We start from the raw sequence: 21,755 nt of genomic DNA, 5'->3' as shown, positions 1-21,755 counted from the left end.
TATAGCACCTTTCATACAAGAAATGCAGCTCATAGTGCTTTACAACAAAGAAATTACATGCACCAAGTGCTTCACATAAAACTTGATAATGATAGTGAAAATAAGATAAAGAGGAGAAAAGAATACATAGAATGCATCTTCACATGAAAATAGACATAGAATGAGATAAGATGGAAAATAAAACCCACTGAATAAAAATAATAATAATAAAAAATAAAGTTAAAAGTTACAATAAGGAAATGCATCAAATCAAGGAAGTAAAGATGGCATTTCATGGGGTCTTTAATCATTCAGTCTATGCAATATCAGTCAAAATAATTGCAATTAGATATTTTTTTCAAAATCGTTCAGCCCTAAACTAGACCACACCTTTCACTACCTGTCTCTTTAACCAAGGTGAGAAGTGGCAGATTGAGGATCAGGGAGCGCTGAACATCACTGTGGTTTCCTTCGAGGACCGCGGCCGCTACACCTGCGTCTCCTCCACCGCCAACTACACCGTCACCCTGCGGGTCGCCCACACCGACAGCGGCCTGGGCCTGTACTACGTCATCGTCTGCCTGGTGGCCTTCGCCGTCACCATGGTCCTCAACGTGGCGCGCCTCTGCATGGTCAGCAGCCACCTGAAGGAGACGGAGAGGGCCATCAACGAGTTCTTCCGCACCGAGGGCGCCGAGAAGCTGCAGAAGGCGTTCGAGGTCGCCAAGCGGATCCCCATCGTCACTTCGGCCAAGACGCTGGAGCTGGCCAAGGTCACGCAGTTCAAGACCATGGAGTTCGCCCGTCACATGGAGGAGCTGGCGAGGAGCGTCCCGCTGCCCCCGCTCATCCTCAACTGCCGCGCCGCCGGGGAGGAGGCCGCGGAGACGGCGGGAGGGGGGGGGTGGGGGCGCCCGGCTCCCGACGTGGCGGAGGCGATCGGGCAGTGGCAGGCGATAGCTCCGCCCCCTTCTGACGGAGAGGGGGAGGGAGGAGGGGAGGCGGGGGAGGCGCTGCTGGCAGATCGAGGTGGTGGAGGAGGAGGAGGAGGAGGAGGCAGTCTTGATATCAAGGTGTCAGTCCACCCGCTTTCTGAATCTGTAGGTGAGGAGGAGGAGGAGAAGGAGGAGGAGGAGAAGGAGGAGGAGGAGGAGGAGGAGGAGGTGGAGGGGTGTGGCCCCGCACTCGAACCAGGCTCATGAGAGTTGGATGTAGGCAGTTTCTAAGGTTCAAAGTCCCATGAAGAGAAAAATGAATCTTCTGAATTATGTAAAGTGTCTAACCACAAGGTGCTCCAAGGAGGTGATACAGCCCAAAATAAAATCAGAAAAGTACACATTTCTGTATAATTTTTGTACTCAACACAGCCAAAAAATCATTTTCTCCATTCTTCCTTCATTCTTTAAATGCTGAATAAAGGCTCGTTTATTGAACCAGCACTCAGGGGCGGGACGTTTTGATTGACGTCTCCTAGCGAACCCATGGTGCTGCACTGGGGAAAACCCAGCTAATGCGAGTCAGTTTGTCTTTCCCAAAAAAAGGTTAATGAGCCCAGTCAGTTGCAACAATGGCACAGTGATAAAATCTGTATTTTATCTTTTTATTCATTCATATTTCTCATTACTGCTTCCTTTGTTCTTTGTTATCTCCTCAGATGTAGCGTTGACTGCAGAAATAATTACAGTCATACTGTTTTTTTTTTAGTTTACATTCTCTCCTGTGGCTGGTGAAGGTATGCTCACTAGTTTGAGTAATAAGGTTTTGAAGGATAACAGGGACTCGTTTAGAGCAAGTTCGTAATTTATTGTTTTGTGCAAAAGGTTTACAGACACATAAATAGAGAGAGCACCCACTGGACCACTCAGTTGTGGAATCGGACCTCTTTGGTTTACCACAGAGTATACAGTAATTGTACTGTAGTTTGAGTGATTGCTGTAATGCTGAAGAGCATGTTGTACTATTTTGTAATAACTCTGGATCTTGCTGCATGCGATTCTAGAAAGTTGTTTTACAGTTCATGGTGAAGCTGAAACTGTAATTTTTGCTGCAGCAGAAAAAGAAAAATCTGCCAGCTCCTAGCAGGTGGCAGGTGGTCATTTCCCACCCCGGTAACACTGGTAATATTCCACTGGGTGGCGCTGTTGGGTTAAATATCAGCCATTTGGGCATTCACTCTCTAGCAACATTGTTTTCAGGTCAATTTGCCCATACACTTTGATGCCTTATGCTTGATAATAAACAGAAATAAACGAGAGGTTTACTGCATGAGACTCAGAGAGCCGACGTGTCAGCTTGGTGTTGCCACATCAGTCTTGGCTCAATTAGTGGATTTTTGAGGAAAGGTATCCCCAGTTACACTGAATTGGAGTATTTCAGTTGGTTATAATTACTGATTAATTTTAAATACATTTAAGACAGTTTAACAAGGTGATCATTAATCTAACTAATTACATTTTGAAAGTAATCTTCCCACTCTCTCTGGCTCTACTCCCATTTGATGCCCATCTAGATTCCCTGGTAGCGCTTTACAAGGCTTTAGACCAGTGTGTTAACCTGTGGGAAAAGTGTAGAAAGTACACAGTGACACTCTTTATGCGCTCATTAAAACTCGTAATCACGCAGCAAACTCGTTTAATTTAATTCGGAGAGTGTAAAAATCCACACTTAGGCTCAGAGTTAATTGAAGAGCGGCTCCAGAGCCAGATCAGCTGTACGAGTGGACAAACAACTCTCCAAACTCTCCTGTGACTGAAAAATCAAACGCTTATAAACACGGGGAAATGCTGCGTGTGTAACTTAAACGAGTGTAACACCTTGTTCTTCAATTGCACCCTTGTGAGTAAATGCTGCACTGTGTTTGGGAGCGTTCATCAGGCAGTGTTACTGTGGAGCTCAGTACTTCTCCCCAGAGGTTAACACAGCGCATTTTAAAGTAAATTGTTACTGTCTGCCCTACCTGTGAAATATCAGGTTGGATTGCAGCCCAAATAACAATAACCTTGGTCCTGTGAGTTGAATAATTTGAAAAATCCATCGCTGTTTCCTTCCCCGTCCTCTCCGGAGGCAACCTTATCTAAATAGGATTGATTGGCCAGAGCTATCATTCATCATGGCGAGCCGAAGCAGACATTTAAGGAGAGGAGGAAGGAAGATTTTAAGGATAGCAATTCACACCGGGCCCTCGGGTGTCATCGAGGTAAACTCAACAAATTGATTGGGCTAAAAGGACGGACGCTTCCACAAACTGTGTGTGTGTGTGTGTGTGTGTGTGTGTGTGTGTGGGAAAGAGAGAGAGAAAGAGAGAGAACACAAGCATGTACATGAGATTGATTAGCTTAAAGGACAGAGTTACACCAACTAATGTGTGTGTGTGTGTGTGTGTGTTTGTGTGGATGCAAGCATATACTGGAGAATGACTAGTCTCAAGGACAGCGACTTCCACAAACTGCTGTGTGTGTGTGTGTGTGTGTGTGTGTGTGTGTGTGTGTGTGTGTGTGTCTGTTTGATTATGCATCATGAGGGTGCATGCGGTGGACTTAGGCCTCTTGAATTTAAATTGCCTATATAAAAAGGGGTCAGAACAAAACTGTTGCTAATTCCCTTTTATTTCCAATCAACCTCGAGCAACAAGAGCAAGAAGCCAAGGACAGTAGATGATGAATTTGATAGCATGGGCTGAAAAGTGCTTGTCATATCCTTTAATTAGAGGAAAGACTTTGTGCAGATGCTCTTCAGCAGCAGCTGTGATTAGCTGTTTTTCCCATTCTGGCTGTGTGTGTGTGTGTGTGTGTGTGTGTGTGTGTCTGTCTGTCAGTTGTCATTGTCGGAGTGTCAGTGCTGGTGTGTTCACTGAAGGACGATCAAACAATGCAGACTTTTTTTTCTCTCTGTAAAAACAATAGATTCATTGCGAGTGTCCCTTTTAAAATGAGAGGGGAGGGGTTGGGTTGGGGAGGGGGGGGGGGGGGGGGGATTTGTCCTTCCAGTTGTTGTTTGTCTTATTGCATTGACAAAAGCACAATCTAAACTATGTCTAGCCTACATTGTGTTGACGCTAGCAAGGTTCAAGCTTTTGAAATTAAATCATGAATGTCAAAGAAAAGCAAACACAATTAAAAAAAAAGCAAAAGGCTCACTACTTTGTGGTTGCAGATTGTGCAGCCTGGTGTTGGGCATCTAGGCCTTCTCTTCTTCTTGACATCTTGAACAAAAGACGTCAGCACTGACTTGCGTAGCTCCTGCGTAACGTACGGGCCGCTTTCATTCGGGATTTTGTTTTACCACTACGGCTGCCGGAGGGTGTGTTGCATCATCTGAAGCCCTCGGTTCCCTTCAGACCTGCTCTGTTTTTTTACAGTCTGTGTTCAGGACGTTGTCTGCTGCTGTGATTATCAGCACTCTGGTCGAACCTGCCGCAGCTCCGTCAGACCCATAATCAAAGTGAAGTACGTCCTCCTGGGTGTTATTGTGTTGTTTCATTCAGCGGAGGCTCGCCGCCCAGTGAACACACAAAATCACTGCTTTCAAGGACATCGTCAGTGACTTCCAACTTTGTTTCTTAAATGTGTTTTTATATTATCATTTTCCTGACCGTTCTGCCTTAGTCCAGCCCTCTTCTTGTGGCGATATGTGAGGTTAGTTGTATCTCTGTGCTTGTTTGTGGACTTCTGTATATCAGCGGCTTTTGGTATTGTTGTTGCTGCAGGGGTTATTTCTGCTCAGGGTGATTATTATGAAGGAATAAATGTGTTTGAAACAAATTAAAACCATGGGCATCTGTCAAAATGGTCTGCGGTCATTCATTCTCTTGCAAATGTTCATTAAAATAATAATTGGATGTCTTGTTAATTAGGGCAACAGAAATGTACATCAGCAGTGTTTTTTCTGCATGTCATTAATTCAGGCCCTGCATAATGGATTATGGCTAGGTGTGATGATAAGAACTAGCTGCACATGTTTGCATTTGCATTACAATTTACATTTTAAAGGGGAGGTTCAGTGACTTTAGAGGCCTGTAACTAATCATCAGTTTTTGAGATTTTTTGTGAGAAATCAGCACCAGCCTAGCTTAGCATTTGTTAGCAATGCTACTGCAAGTCAATAGGGTGTGAAACCATTGCTTTCAAAATCCGAAGTGCTTTGAGCAAGTTCTATTATGTATTTTTACTATTACTACAGCTATGGAAGTATAGGGAATGGCTTGCAAGTGATTTTAAGAGTTATGGTTTCATACTCCATTGACTCCATTGATAATAGGAGGTGGTCAGTTTATTGCTGTCACAGAGAGCAGTGAGTGGAAGCCCTTAAAACACCTGTGTGATTGAACTGAATTTAAACAAGCTTTAGTGTTGTGTACACAACAGTGTAAAGCATTTCAGTACATTATGAATCAAACCGTAAGCTACATTTCATTTACATTAGAAATAAAACACTAAAATAATAAATACAGGTAGAGAGAGAGAGTTCAGCAACATCTAACATTCATCTCCCATTCAACTTTGACATCTACAGCTTTGAATCACCGCAAACAAAAGTAAAACCTGCATGGTTCAGAATCTGAAGTTTTCCTCACCTGTCTATAACATCTAAAACATTAAATTAATTTTTCGCAGGGGGGACTCCGCGTTCATTTTACATCCCATTTCTAAAACATCAGGCTCCTCGTAGCCATTACAATAACTGCAAATTACACCCAATTCTCCTGATGGTGTAAGATATGAATGCCAGACAGCATGAAATGTAAAGGCACATATAAATGAAATGGGGGGGGGGAAGAATATTAAATGAATCCTGCTGTGATTCAAATTGAAAAATAAAACACACTAGCCTTTTTTCTAACCCTTATCTGAAAAGATTTTTCAGAAAACAGGCCGTGATGACGAGCCTGTGCTAGCATGGGAGTGAAGTATTAGACATACAGTATGCATGAGGAGAGAAGTTCAGCCTGAGTTATCACTGTAATCTAGAAGAGGAATAGAAAAGAGTGATGAAATGCAGTATGTAAACTAATCTCAATGCAGAAAAAATACAGTTTCTCCCCATCTGAGGGCATCATGAGGCAAATTCAGGTCAGTCAGTCAGTCAGTCAGGTAACGCTTAGTGAGATGTCACTTCATGAGATGGCCTCTAGAGGGCGTCTCTGACTAAGAGATGGCCTCTTCAGTCCCATACTGATAATGCCATATTGGATCTCACACAGAGCCACACTCTTCACCGTCAATTTACAGACATCCACATCTTCTGCTGTCCTGCAAACCTTTACGGTAGGTAACGTTATTACCTGTGGGATGTGACACTGGTGGAATAGGTAGGTACCGATAAACACGTCACACTAGCTGAGCATTGCTCCCACACTGACTCCCACTCTGCCGTTAATTTACATACATCCACGTCTTCCGTTGCCTTAACTTTAACGTTAGGTAACGTTATTACCTTTGGTATGGTACATTTGGTAAGTGACGTTAGCGGAATTATTTAACCGATAACTGTGTCGTAATGCTTCAGTGCATTGAATTGAATTGAACACACGTGCTGTCTGTACAGGATCTGTGCTTGTTTACTACATTAATGCACTTTTGGACTCCAAGTTGAAATTTGCGTTGAGGCAGTGTTAGTTGTTTCGTTTTGTTTGGGCGGAATAGGGAGCCAAAGCGGAAGTATAGGCCGAGGACTTCCAGTGGTTCACTAGCAGCTAAGTGGCTAACGTGATTTTCCATTGACTGCGAGGTATGTCAGCTGCAACTAAACAAAGTAACAAACGGTGTAAGATTCACCTCTCTATGTAGCATAAGCTTTTAGACAATTTGCACGTTTCTGTTATTTTAGGGCGTAGAATTACAGGAAAGGCGATGGAGAACTACAACGTAGAATGGAACAACTGTTGGTAGACGCTGGTTTTCCCCTCTTGAGATGCAATTTGGGACTTTGCTAAAGTCTGAGTCTGAGTTCAGGCTCATGATAGTCTCTGCTGACATTTTTCACAGTAGCATGTGAAGCTGCAGCTAGCTAGCTATAGCCAGGAGATGAAACATTCCAACTAGCGAACTAAAAGCCTGCTGGATAGTGTAGTTTGGTAACTAATTTTGTCATTCATGTAAATAATACGTATGAATTTTTGTGAAATTAAGCCAAACGAGATGTGTTGATACTACGACATATTTCAAAATTAAAGCCATATGCATTTTAGATTTCTTATATCAAGTAACCTCGGATGGATCGATATCAACTTCGGCTCCCTAAGCTGTGGGCTTGGCATGCAGCCCACATCCTTTGCACATAAACATAAAGCACAATGTTGCTTTGCTAATCACAAGCAAAGATAACAGGAGAAAGAGTGCTGCATGGGTTCTTCTGTATTTCCAATGGACAAAATCCATACAATATCAGGTGCTCTTCGGAATGGGCATTACATAATGCCAATAACAAGATCTGTCTGAAGATAGCTTTCTTTAAAGTGTGGATGGTAGTCTTGGAAAATGTCCAAGGCACTCTGATTAGGTGAAAAAGTAAAAAAGAACTTTATTGACTTTTTAACTTTTTTCAGCCATGTAGTCTGCCACACTTATTTTTTACTTGTATCGTTTAAACATTTATGATTTCAGAGACTCCCCACTGAAAATTCCCAAGAATCCAGCAACCATAAGACAGTTTCTACACAGGTTATAAAGACTGTATTATTTGTATCCAAGCAAAGCTATATATTGCATAATTAATTTTTGGGGTTTCAAGCCTATTTGATGTCCTAAATTTGAGATAACCTGTAATAATAAGGTCAGGTGCATCAGGGAACCAGTCCGGGTCAGAGAGCCATGAAATTGCACACGTCCTGACAAAAAGAAGGGTCGCTCCTGCTGGGATGATTCTCCACAGGGTCCCGCTGCTGTAAACGGCCCTACTGTCAAACACTAATGTGAAATAACGGCTGTCGCAGCGTCACAGTGGCAGGCTTGGGTCACTGGGGACCGGGGTGAAGGTATTGGGGTCAAATCCTTCCGGCTGTCTCCTTCCTCTTTTGCACAGAAACAATACATCTAAGAGAAAATAACGGTTTTGACCGAGTCGGATGTCAGCAGGACCCATTATCTGAAGCTTTGAAAAGAGTTGTACGGGAAGCGACGAGTCTCCAGCAGAGCGTTGGACCAATGTACCATGAGATTGTTTTACTAGGTGCCATTATCATCCTGCACACTGAAAGCTTCTCTTCGGCTCCCTTCCCCTTTAAATGTGAACAGACAAGCGGGACGTCCAGGGGCGGCACATCTCCAAACACATTTACAGCAAGATAGTGACGACTTCATCGCCCGAGCAAACCTGAGGCTGTTTGGTCGAAGTCGCAAGTGACACTTTTTAGGGATTATTATCAACCCATCCTTAAAGTTCAGAAAGTGCATCACATGAGATGTTAAAATTATAGTAGAAAATTGCTTCTGTTCAGTGTTCCATTAGCGCTTTGCACTGAGAGCATTTTTTTTTGGTCCCATTACTGTCAAAAATGAGAGAATAGAAAAGGAAGCAATCTGAGCCAGAGCAAAAGGGACAGGGTGGAACCCGCAGCAGGATGTGATTTGTTGCCTGTCTTTATGTGAGTCATATTCAGACCATATAAGTGCCTTTAAACGGAGCCTTTGGGTTGCCTGGAAATTGCTGAGGAGGCCCCATCATCTCCATCATCCTGCTTCAAACCATCAAAGGCAATCTTAATGATTTCCACTCATATGTGTCCACTCTGCTCCAGCCTGCAGTGTGCAATCTAAAAGTTCCACGGAGTTACATGCCATATGGCTATCTTTTCACTTTATTCACCCAGGGAAAGTTTACTGAGCACAGACCTTTTTCTGCAGCTCCTTGTTTCACATTCATACAGCTGTGACCATCAGGACAGTTAGGCCTAGCTCTGTTTAATCTTAAAGCCCAGGCTTCATATCCTGCTCACCTGTATCCTCTCTGCATCTTTGGTCGTTCTTCAATATTTAACTACTTTATCTTCTTCTAACTTGGGTAGTCACATTGAGATTAGTCAATGTGTATCACCATAGTCTTCTACTTGTGGCAACCAAACAGCTCCAATGGAGCAACTGGCCAAGTACCTTGCTCAGATCGGGGTTATTAGGTGCTGGAGCCCTGTTGTATTTGCTGGAATCCTTTCTTCTTTTTTTCTCTGGTAAAAGTGTCTATAGCTCAGAAACTGTAGAGCCAGAGTATTGGCCAGATAGTGGCACTGTAGTGCACATATTTATGTTTTGGTCCATAACTCCCACATGGCAAGTCCAATTGATGCCAAATTTCATCAAACACATCCGGACGTCCTAGATGTACAGTTTTGCCATTGGGACTACCCATGTCAACCATTTTGATTTTCCGCCATTTTGTTTTTTATGCAAATCGTTTTCTTTTCCAATTGGCTCTCTCAATTTTTGTCAAAAACTGGTAGACAGCTTCAGGGGACTGAGATACAGAAACCTACTATAAACCAGTCAAATCACATGAACTGTTTGGCTGAATTTACAAACAATTGTGGCCAACACACACTACAATTGGCCAGAACTCCATGGCAGTTTGTTCATCATCATCATCTATCATCGTGAAACTAGATGATAGATATGCTACATGGTTTAACCCATATATGCAAGTTTCATTGGAAAGGCCAAAATCATTTTTCGCAAATTCCTGTAATCTTGTGAAAGGTAAGGTTGTGAAATGTGTCACATGTCCAACAGGCAGAACTCAACACCATATACTTGAATATGAATATGATGGTCGGTAGGGGGCGGTATAATCCTGTTCTAAATTCAACATTAAAAAAATGATAAAATGTGTATAAAATCAAATTACTTTGGCCTAGAGGGCTGCAGCTTTGGCCTAAGAAAGATAAATCTTTTGTATGCTGGTACCTAACATCGATACTGAGTCGCGCCCCTCTGTTTATAGCAAAAACTGACTGTGATCCCACAGCGTTGTCCTCCTAAACTGTAAGCTCCAGAAAGCCATTTTGAAGTTGATTAATGATGAGATGAGTTATACTTTATTGATCCCACAAATGAAAATTCACTCATCAAACCAGCTGCAGGTCAAGTACTAATAACATAAAAAAAACATTGGTTAGACCAGATAAAAACAAAAAACACAGCCATTCCAGACAAAGAGAAAAACCTGTTGTGTATGCAAGAGTGTGTGCGTACGCCTGTGTGTGTGTGTGTGTGTGTGTGTGTGTGTGTGTGTGTGTGCGCTACATAAACAAGATGAAAACTTTAATTATTTCCCATATATTTTTAGTTTAGTTTAGTTTTACGAGTAGATAAGAAAGTTTTAGTTCAGTTATAGTTGTTTCACAAAGTCTAGTTTTCATTTTTATTTCAGTTAACGACAATGTATTTTCAACACCTAGTTTTTATACTAATCTTGGCTCAGATACACCTTGTGATAATTATTAACGGAGTGGAGAGTGTGAGTCGTTTACTTTCCCCACAGTTTTTCTCAGGCAGTCCGAGGTTACAAGCCCACTCCTCTAACCTCCAGGCTACACTTTTTTGGATTTGGAGAGGCCCAAGTCTGAAGCTCTAATCTCAGTCTTCAATTATGAATCACATTCCGTATGATTACTCTTTAGCGCTACAGCCGGGCGATTAGATACCCGCTGCGACAGATAAAAAAAAATCCAGACTCAACCTAATTTACAGAGTTAATTCACTGATATGCTCTGGCTCTTTTCTGTTGTACGTATTGTCTTCTGATGCTCTCAAAGACAAAATTTCACACCGCAGTAGATAAGCTAACAAGACTCTGCCCATGTTGTCATTCCGCTGGCGGTAATGGCTCTGCGGTCTTCACTTGGTGAGGCAGTTAAATTAGATGAGTTGGTCTCTTCTGCACTGCGAGGCTCTACTTTGTGGCTGTTAGGTTAAAGATTGTTTCACGGCACAGGCTCAGACAGATTTACCGAGTGGCAGACACACTATAAATATGCAGTAATGAAACTCATGAAATATTTATTGACCAGCTTCTTCCTCCTTCTTGTCACAGGCAGGTGGAAAGTGCGTCTTTGTGAAATGTGAAATAAGACTCTGGAAGTTACTGGATTACATTTACATTTACAGTTACTATTCAAGCCGCTATTCAAATGGAGGATTTTAGCTGTGGTTATATTTACATAAATCAGCCTAGGCCAAGCTGTCAGAGGCAGTCCCAGGCTAGAGCATTATTTTGGGATTTGCCAACATCCTTCAGCCAGTTGCATACGAGTTGCATGGCAATGGCATTTTGTCATATCTAGGCCATGACAACTGGCAAGCCAATTACACAGTCTGTGCACAATCTTCAAATACATAACACACTGCAAACAAGTATGTGTGTCTGTGTGTGTGCGTGTGGATGGGTGGAAGTGGAAGTGCAAAATGTACAGACATAGTTTGTACTTGCATTGTGTTGTTACACATTTTAGGGAGACTTTAGGGAAACTATTACATATTGCAATACTGTTCCATAGCTTAATACACAGGTTATTACACAGGAATAAGGCCATTGTAAAAAAAAAAAGGGGAACCATGTTCTTCTCACATTGCTTTAGCTCAGTAGTAAAGTCTGGCTGAAGCCACTATCAGGTGGGAATAAAGTGATGAGAGATTATTATGTGAGGGAAGACAACATCCTGGATTTTTAGTTTACCTTTAAATACTGTAATTGATAAGGATGATTTGGCCAGATCAATGTAAGAATTAAATAAGTGAGCTGCTCTGAACTTTATTGAGTATTTAAGTGGTGTGAAACATCGGTAAATGGAGGAGGCTTGACTGTCTGCTTGAGCATGTATGGATTTGCGAGTTTGTAGTAAACAAATTATTGAAGCTCTTGGCAATCCTTGTTTTTCACTGTATAAACAAATGAACATATTTGAAGAGTATTGATATTATAAACTGTTAGTATTCTAAATTTCTGATAAAGAGGTATGGAAGGTTTTAGTGCATTTGAATAAGTGGCAATTACTGAAAAGTGTCAATAACTGGCCAAAGATGCCTGACGTCACCTTGAGATATTTCCAGTGCAGCTACAGTGGAGTTTGATATCAGAAAATGTTTCAGCAATCTAAAACATCAGCGGTAAACGTCAGGTTTTGGTGTCAAGAGCGAGGGCTTCTTTCTAGAGCCGCCATTTTGCACCAAGAGACGTTCAACAATCATACAGGGAGAGATCCATCGGAGAAGAGGAGAGAGACCAATTTCTCCACCCACAGGAGCAGAAAATAGACCAGAATACAATGCAGCTCTCCACTTCCACCTATAACCCTCAGCTGAAAGCAACAAGTTCAGGCCCCTTCTCTGGGGGTTGTTGAAAGGCATTCTGGGAAATGTAGGAAATCACTGACTGAAGTAGACGAGGCAGGTTGAGGAAAAGTGGGTTCACCAAAAAAAATGAAACTACAACACTTTCATCCCAAAATAACTCCTGGAATGCATTGAACAGTAGACAGTAGAAGGTGATCATGTGTGTAAAAGTATGAATGTGAAAGTCAACTTTCGCTGGTTTGGAAAAAGTATTTGCTAATCCACCATGAAACATCCACTGAGTCAGAATAGCCTCAGTATAACTACCAAACAATGTGGCAGGACTATTCGGGAAGACTCATGTGGGGACGGAGGCCGGAGATGAGGAGGATATGAAGCTTGGGTTTTAAGATTAAAGCAGAGTGCCCTTGTGTTAGCCAGAAAGCTGAAAGAAAGAAAGAAAGAAAGGAAGCTGCCTTTTCCCTCTCCCTGCACCCTGGAGATGGCCTATCATTTTAATGCCTCATCTCTCTTTCGCCTACAGCCTTGGGTTCATTTCTGTGATGTTCTCATTAAGTTCCCCTGAGTGGTTTCTCTGGTATGACATTGACAATTTATGTAATGTCTTACTTCACGTCAGGCTAACACACTGTACTGAAAATCTAGGAGGGCCTGTCTGTGTTTGTGTGAGTTAAAGAGCCTGACCCAAATCACAGAATTAATGTTGAAAAGGTGGGAACACAGCAAACCATTCGCTTGTGTGGAAAAACATCAGTCCAGCGTTTTTTTTTTTTTGTCTAACATTGGCTGCTGAATCTTTAGTCTTTATGGGGTTATTTTAAGAGACGTTTTCATCCGCCTCAGAGCTCCAATTACTCCCCGAATGAGAGAAATCACACCCTGAAAACTCAAATGGATCTTGGCAGGGATGAAGCGACCAACTCATCTGCCATAACGGCTTTGTTGTATCATTTTTAGTCCTGGAGCTGAATGGCGCCGCAGACAAACCCTGTCAGTGTGTTTGCTCACTTGGCAGCAGATTCATTGAGAACGCTTTTCTGCAGTGAGTTTTCAGAAAGCTTTTATACAGGGGGAATCTCCACATGGGAGCACCAGCTTGTGTAAACAAAATCTTAAGCACAGCCACCCACCCAAACACAGACAGACAGTCACACATTCACACACACACACACACATTCACAACACACAAATTGAACAGACACACACACCCATGCACTCATATAACACACACCTTTTCATTGCCCTCCGCCACCTACTTCACAAGAACAGCAGTTTCCTCATAACACCCACATGCCAGGACTCCGATGTCTTCACACCACAGGTTTAGATAACAACAACACACTAGTGAGCTGCTGAGATAGCAAAACCAATTAGGAGTCTGAATATGCTTCACTAATGGAGAAATTAGATTTGGGATGGGAGTGGCTCAAACTGTGGATGCCTGCCAAATGGTGATGGAGGACCTAGAAGATTTTATCAGAAACATCTTCCAAATTTAAACAAATCTGCCATAACAATGTCTACAGAGCTACTGAGATTAGTAAAGCCAATTAGACATCTGAATATCTCCAGTAATGAAGAGATGAGATTTGGTACATACATGCTGTTAGGGACTGGAAACCCAGGTCTGGAGTTTGGTCAAGGAGTTGCCAAGACAACGACTGTATTTTCTGAAATGTATTAAAGGAAGAAGATCTCAGAGCTCTGAGAAACAAGAGTAACACGTAGAATGCAAACTTTTAACAGTGATGCTATTTTTATTATATCCTTCTTCAACCTGCTGATAAGGCTGCAAGGCCATGCATTGTAAAGTGAAGTGTTACTATCTGTACCTGTTAAATATCAGTTTGGATAGCAACCAGAATAACCTTGGTCCTCTGTGTAAAATAACTCTTCGGGAACACAAAGTACAATGTGTACAAATGTAGCATTTTAGAATAAAGCTATTGGTAAAGTAGTATGGCAGCTAACTGAAGGGTAAGAGAAGTGTCATATGACCAACTAATGACAAATCTGAGCTTAATTGTGTCATCTTTGTTACCTTGTTGAGACATTTGCCACAAAGAATGTTGAATTTGTACGGAGGGCTTTCATGTGACAAAAAAGAAAGAAAGAAACTGGCGGCCATATTGGAGGTCCACAGCTCCAGGGCAACAGTGGCTGTGAACAGTTGGTTGTATTTACGACTTGGCCACTTAAACAGAATTGAATACATTAATTAATGTGCTGGTTTTGACTGGAAACTGATAATTTCACCACTGATAAACATTATCGATTTTGTGATCATGTCAGCTTGTTAGCTAGCTAGCTAACCATAGACAACAGTCATTGTCTAATACATCTGATTTGCGCAGTAGCTAACCTATCTAGTAGTGCTAGAAGCAGCTACTAGCAGTAGCTAGTAGTCGCATGTTAATACTAAAATTGGTTATTTGCTAATTGGCCTGCTGTCTAGTTAGTTAGCCAACAAAGCCAAAAAACAGCTGTGTGTTCAGGTTAACTGAGCCTGAACTGAGACTTGGGCTGTGGCCGGACTGGATCACTGTCTGCGTTTTACGGCACTAATACGTACGTCAGACATTTTTTGTTAGTGTCCGAATCGTAAAATGATATTGTGGAATGATTTTGAGGGCACTACATATTTCCCATAATGCACTGTTAATATCTAGTGAACAAGCCTGGTCACTAAAACCATGAAAGTACCAAAATGCATTGTGAGTCTGTCGTCACCTGGCCGTTACCAAGCAACGAAGTTGTAACCCTTCTGTGGTTTTATAATGATGCATCCTCTTCTTCACCAAACCTTGTTCACTAATGCAAGTAAATAAACTTTTTTTGGTACCCAAAAGATGTCAAGCTATTCTAAAGATGTTTTCCTTTAACTGCCAATTCATAACTAATTATAAGTGCACGTTTTGTTACGCTAAAACCCTAACATTAACATTAAGGTCTGTTGTTCAGGAAGATATTTATCTCTAGCTGCAGGTTATACGGTACATAGCTTATTGTAATGTGTTTTTTGTTAATGTCAGCTGCACACCTGGATTGGCGAAGTGTCGGCTGTGTGAAAATAAACAGAAAAAAGTAGCCGCACACAACTCCGATGCATAGAATATTTATTCACCGACATAAGGTCGGAAAACGCCTAGACGGGAACGTCGGTGAATATTTTTTTTTCTGTTTAATGTCAGCTAGTGACACATATATGGTTGGCTTTGAAGGAATATTGCTAACGTGTCAAATGTTAGTTGAAACATTTGTTTATGCGACTGGTGAATGCAGACGCAGGTTGATGATGAATGATGATGAATTAAGTGTCCGAATTCACTCTGAATTAATCGTGTGATTTACCGCTAATTAGTGCACTAATAGAGCAGCACTATATAGGGAAATACAAATAAGGGAATAGCAATCCATTCTGGCCACAGCCTTGGTGTGTCACAAGAACCTAATTTTGGAAACAAATCTACTGTTTGGGATCATTAATTTTTATTTATAACATTGCTGAATTAACCTTCATCCACAGCATAACAATCTTTTTCAGGTATTTCTCTTTTACTAGCCCGGGTTGTTATATTAGAATTTTTGTGCACAGCCAATTCTCCAGTGGACCTCCATAATACCAGACATGATTGCTAGGGGATTTGAGATGCAAATGCAAAGCCTCTATATATCTTGAGAAATATTGTCTCCTATAGCATGTCTGTTCCTTTAGTATGGGAGGTCGCGTCGTCTTTGTACCACTTGTCAATATGCACCGTGAAACTCTACTGGTGCGAATGTCTCCCAGACAGTTCCTGTGTGTTCACCACAGTTGGTTATTAAAGTGATCCCTCCATACACTATCTCCCTCTGTGTCTCGCTCTGACACACATACTAATGTGCTTTATATTGATTCTCTGACTGCCAAGCTATCCCTCCCTTCCTAGTCTGTGGGCATCCTGAGGAGTCAGTTAATGGTGCGTTACTAACTCCGGCCCAGTCATCCTTTACGTGCTGCTCTCACAAGATCCCCCTTCACCCTGAATATCCATCACCGCCTCAGGGGGGCAACAGTATAGTAGCAGCAGGCCTCGCCCATAACATATTTATGAATGTGGCCTGAGGCGGGCTCCCGTTCAGAATGCTGATGTGCTGCTGAGAGTTGAATCTCCCCCAAGACGTCACATCTCTATCACTTTTGCCTCCTCTTTCTTCAGCAGCTCCTGTTCAACGCTCGGAGCGGCAGGGTGGCCCGTATGCGTAGAGAGAGAACGTCCAGGAAAGGGGAAACTCACAGGTTTGATCCCCGCAACAGCCGGTGTGTTACGTGTCCTTTGCGCAGGACACGGACCCCCTACCTGCCCGCTCGTTGTGAGTCGCTCTGCGTGGGAGAGTCGGCTGAATGCGTGCAAAAGTGAATGTTAATGTCTCTTGTGTGACCGGATCCCCTCAGGAGCAGCGAGAGTGTCACGGCTGAAAAATGGGAAACACTGTGTCATCCAACATCTCGGTGGGGTGCAGATGAGGTGTAATATGGAAGCCCAGTATATTCTTATATTACAGTATATTCATATGCTTTATTTGTGCTGTTTTCCCGTTTTCTTGAGATATCAAGTTATTTATGTCATTATCTCGAGATAACAACATAATTTTCTCATTATTTCTCGAGATATTTTGTCTCGAAAATAAATTAATTTATATTGTTCCTCGAGATTTCCAAATCCGGAGCATCACACTCGACATAATGCCATGCTGGCTGACCGAAGACGCCCTGAACACTAACAGGTAGATGTAGTTCAACATTTTGGGTTTTGAATAATATGCCTTCCTTTATGATGTTGGCTCCAAGCAGAAAATTGTTTTCATGTCAAGAAAACAATTGTTATCCTGAGATCCTCTCAGGAAAATAACATGTGTTATCTTGAGATAATGACATAACTAATCTCCAGAAAACAAAGAAAATTAACTTGTTATCACAGGGACATGCTATAAATAAAATGTATGAATATGTGTGTCCTCAATGGGCTTCCATAGTGTAATCAACGGTTTATTTGATATCACACCATCACCCAACCAGAGCAGCTTAACTTTAACTTTGTCTTTAATGAATGTCACTGCTTTTTTCTGGCGAGAATAATATGACAACACAAATACAGACAACAAAAACATTACTGATATTGACTTTCTGCTTGATTAAGTCGTGTACGGTGGAGCAAGGCGGGAGAGACTGGAGAGCGGAGAGAGGATGTATCATAGATCTTGTGTTGAATTTGATTGCTTAATTGTGTAAACACACTTTCATTTCAAGAGCTTCTCTCCAAAATGAGATAGCCGCCATTTGAAAATGATTGCCACCGTCTCTTATGAAATGATAGCTGGTAGGAAAGTAGCATCTGTCATCTTAAAGGAAAAATCCTCCCTTACCCTTACTGTGTTATATATCATCAAGAGTTATTTTGTAATGGAGGGTTGTAATTTACTTTTTTGGTGAACCCACTTTCTCTCAACCTGTCTCGTCTACTTCTAGTCCAGTTAGAGATTTCCTACATTTCCCAGAATGCCTTTGTAGCAACCCCCAGGAAACGGGCCTGAATTTGCTGCATTCAGCTGTGGATTTTATGCGTAGCTGGTAGAGTGATAGTGATAGTAATAAGAGCAAGAGAGTGAGTTTTTCCAGTTGAGAAAAGGTGTGTTGCACCACTTACTCAAAACTCAACCTATCTCATGGCTGCATTGCATTCTGGTCTATCTCCTGCTCCTGTGGGTGGAGAAATTGGTCTCTCTCCTCTTCTACGATGGAAACCTGACGTTTACCGTTGATGTTTTAGATCGCTGAAACATTTTCTGCTGTCAAACTCCATTGTAGCTTCGCTGGAAATATCTCAATGTGACGTCATGCGTCTGCGTTTGGCCAATTATGCGCGGGAATGAGAAAAATACATCATCAAACAACAAAATGGGCCCAGAAATGTAACATTCTTAAAGTGTTTCAGGACTTTTACCTTTAAGATCTTTGCTAATGAAATAATGTTGTTTTGTGGATAGTCATCCGTGTGTTCAAAATATTGACTGTTGAATTTCACCATAACAAATACGTGAAAATGTTAGAATCAAAAGCTTCCTCCAGGAGCCTTTAATTCTTTTTCCATTAAAAACCGCTGCAGCAAGGTTCTGTCTCCCAGTTTTTTTTCTTTAATTGCAAATGTGTAAGCTCAAGCTCTTCATAAATCAAGGACAAAGTCCCCAGCAAAGATTGCTTTTCAAAAGGATGTCACTATTCCCAGTGATGAAAGGACTGTAGGTCTGTCTTATTGTTTGGCTCTGACTTAATCAAAGGGTGTGAATTCTCCTTTGATCTGTGCATGTGGCTTTTCCCTTTGAGATCCACACCAGACGTTTAGCTTAAATAGCAATGGGAGAGTGATGAACAGAATAATGCTTTGTAGAGGGACGAAATCTTTTGATGTTACAAATTGCTTTTTTCCAGTCATGGACATGGTAAACATTTGCTCATGCAAAATTCACTTTGATGGCCCTCTGACAAGTCTGCCTCTCCTTTTACCAGCAAGGCAACAGATCTCAGACTATATCCTCCTTTCGGGAAGAATACTTAATTAGAAAATGAGTTTTAATGCAACGCTATAGGCTCACAATACAAATTCTGTGGAATCACTGTTTGTGTCTTCAGTTGTTTCTCTTCTGGTAATTGTACTGTACCTTTTTGCAGTAAGGTGGCTGTTCTACAAAGTATATGGCAGAGACCAATATTTAATGGGAAAAAAAGCTATAAGATGCTTAATACCAACAATCTTTAAAGAAACACAGAGGCACATTTCAGGACTCAGCAGCCCTCAGTCATCATCAATGCGATCAGGAGTTTCTTTCTTTTGACTGTGTAATTCTGTTGGTTTATCTTTACAAAAAAGGCATAATGGTTCTAGTAAATGACAGAGATTGTGGTGATAAAATCTGCTCGACAACAATCATATACTGTACATTACCACTTCTCAAGCACTGTGTAATCCATTGCTGCCACTGAGCATTTGACTACAATCATTATTATTATGATTATGACCTCTATGGGCCCTCCCACTGTTTTACTGACATTACTCCCACCCACTTTTCATTTTTATGAAGAGCGCTGCAAACAAATATATATATATATATATACAGTATATGTATATTATTTATGCCTGCGGTTTTCAACCTTGATGTCGGGACCTGCGAGGAAGACTTTGGGTCCTTGCAATACTGTAAATGTATTTTTCTCATATTTTCAGCCTCCAGGCTTTTCAAGCAAAGTAAAACAGCATGCAAAAGCAAAAAAATAATCTTCATTTGGTGTCAGAGTTCATTACTCTGGATGGTGTGAATAGGCATTGCCAAGGGTGGAAGTAACTAATTACATTTACTCACGTGACAGTAATTGATGAGGTTTTTTGAGTACTTTTTTGAATTTTGATCTTTTTTAAAGTCAGTAATTTTACGTTTAGTATATTTTTACTGAAGTATTGCTACATTTTAAATCACATCCATCACAGAGTACAGATTTTGAACACAGTGAACAGTCAGCAAAGAGGAGAAGGGGAATCTGGCTTTATTTTGTTTGTGCACTTTATTTTGTAATTTTCCAGTTAAAAGTATCTAGTTTGAACTCTGTCCTCTCTCCTTTAGAATCACATGGAAAAGATCACAGCTAACAACGTTCTCTTTTCTAAGAAGGAACTCTGACTTTTACTCTGAGGGCATTTTAAATGAGAGACTTTTTACTTTTACTTCATTTCACTACATTCACTACTTTTTTACACCAGTGCTTTTACTTCTACTTAAGTAAAATATCAGTAAAATAACAGTATTTCTTCTTGAATAGGGCATTCTAATATCCCTTCCATCACTGGGCTTTGCTTCATTTTTATGGGTCACAAGTTGATTCTTAGAGAAGATCACCGCACTCACAACTATTGAATGCGCTAAGGTGCCAGAAGACCGAAGAACAGTCCATCAAACAGACATTGAAAGAATTTTAAGATAACCTGATGACAACTAAACTGAGAAAATACAGGAGAGACACTAATGATTACCAGCATGGGAAGGTGTACAAATGGATGCATGGTGATGGTGATGAGGTCCAAAGGATTCAACCACAGACACGCCAGCAGCAGCACTCAAACTCCATCTCCACTGACAGTGATTTTCCCAGTGACACCGATTCCTACCAGAGTGCCCATCGCCCCCAAGCTTATGGACATCAGTAACATAAAAAAAAAACGCCAAAAGAAACCGAGGAGGACACGGAGGGGAAAGAAGAAACGGGTCCGGGCACAGGCCAATGAACAAGGACCCAGTTATAAACTTGTCCAATAAGGTACTCACTGCACACCATCTTTCAGCCTTAAGCAAGGGATTAAGTTTTGTTCCTACCTGCCAGACAAACTCTTTTGAAATTAAGACTCATCTTTTTCATTTTTTCAGGAAGATTAAATTGAGACGCATGTTTGGGACTGAGAATGAAAACCAAATATCTGCTAAACCTAATGTTTAAACCAAAAAGTACCTTTATACCCCATGTGTCCAATCCTTCTATTGAAACTTTCTGTAGAGTTGTGGAACAAGAGCTCCTTGAGACATCTCATTCTATGTTTTATTCCCCTCAAAGTAACCTTAGCCACCTTAAAATGCTATTAAAGAACTTGCAAGTGATACTGATATTGTTATCAAACCGGCAGACAAGGGGGGCACTATAGCAGAGGTGGTAGAAGTACACAAATTCCCTACTCAAGTAAAAGTGAAAATACTCATTTAAAAATATACTCTGGTAGAAGTTGAAGTACTATTTCAAATCCTTTACTCAAGTCAAAGTATAAAAGTACGTGGACTTAAATTTACTTAAAGTATAAAAGTAAAAGTCGTTCTCTAAAAAAGTCATTTCTAATGTTCTAAACTGGTTTTCTGTTGAGCGTTCCTCTGAATCCCAGATGAGAAAGAGTCTGCAGCTCAGATCATGAACCCGAACCCTAGCAGCTGAATTCACTAACGTTAATTCTCTCTCTCTTGTTGCTTCTCTCTTCTTCATGTTACTTCTCTCTCTCTCTCCCTTTCCCTAAAACAAGCAGCCAATCACATCTCGCTCTTGATCAGCTGCTTCCGGGATGGAAGCCGTCTGATGCGGAAAATATATTTTTTTAGAAAATCAGTTGATGATTTCCTGAGAGTAACAAGTCTGTTTTGAAAATGTAGTGTAGTAGAAAGTACAGATTTTTCTTTTGAAATGTAGTGAGTAAAAGTAAAAGGTTTTCAGTGAAAGAAACACTTGAGTAAAGCACAGATACTTGAAAATCTTACTTAAGTACAGTAATGAAGTCTTTTTACTTTGTTACATCACACCTCTGCACTACAGTCATCCTTAATAGCACTGACTATATAGCAGAGGCATACCGCCAGTTGAATGATGATCAATTCTATAAGAAATTAAAGAATAATCCCACTGCTGACTTCCAAAATATAATTGGTGATCTC

At 41.2% G+C, this 21,755-nt stretch overlaps 1 protein-coding gene across 1 annotated transcript; it reads left to right on the top strand.

Moving 5' to 3' along the window:
- Positions 1-396: 396 nt before the first annotated feature.
- Positions 397-1,181, top strand: LOC139640250 (microfibrillar-associated protein 3-like; the record flags this gene model as incomplete). The annotated part of the gene is made up of 1 exon (XM_071514434.1): positions 397-1,181. A coding segment is annotated over one exon (785 nt), but the record flags the coding sequence as incomplete, so codon positions are not given.
- Positions 1,182-21,755: the final 20,574 nt, after the last annotated feature.

Source organism: Centroberyx affinis, unplaced genomic scaffold, assembly GCF_046629955.1.
Source record: "Centroberyx affinis isolate AG114_WGS23_722 - 3 ecotype Tasmania unplaced genomic scaffold, CSIRO-AGI_Caff_v1 ptg008782l_1, whole genome shotgun sequence".
Classification (NCBI taxonomy): domain Eukaryota; kingdom Metazoa; phylum Chordata; class Actinopteri; order Beryciformes; family Berycidae; genus Centroberyx; species Centroberyx affinis.
This window is presented reverse-complemented; position numbering and strand designations above follow the sequence as displayed.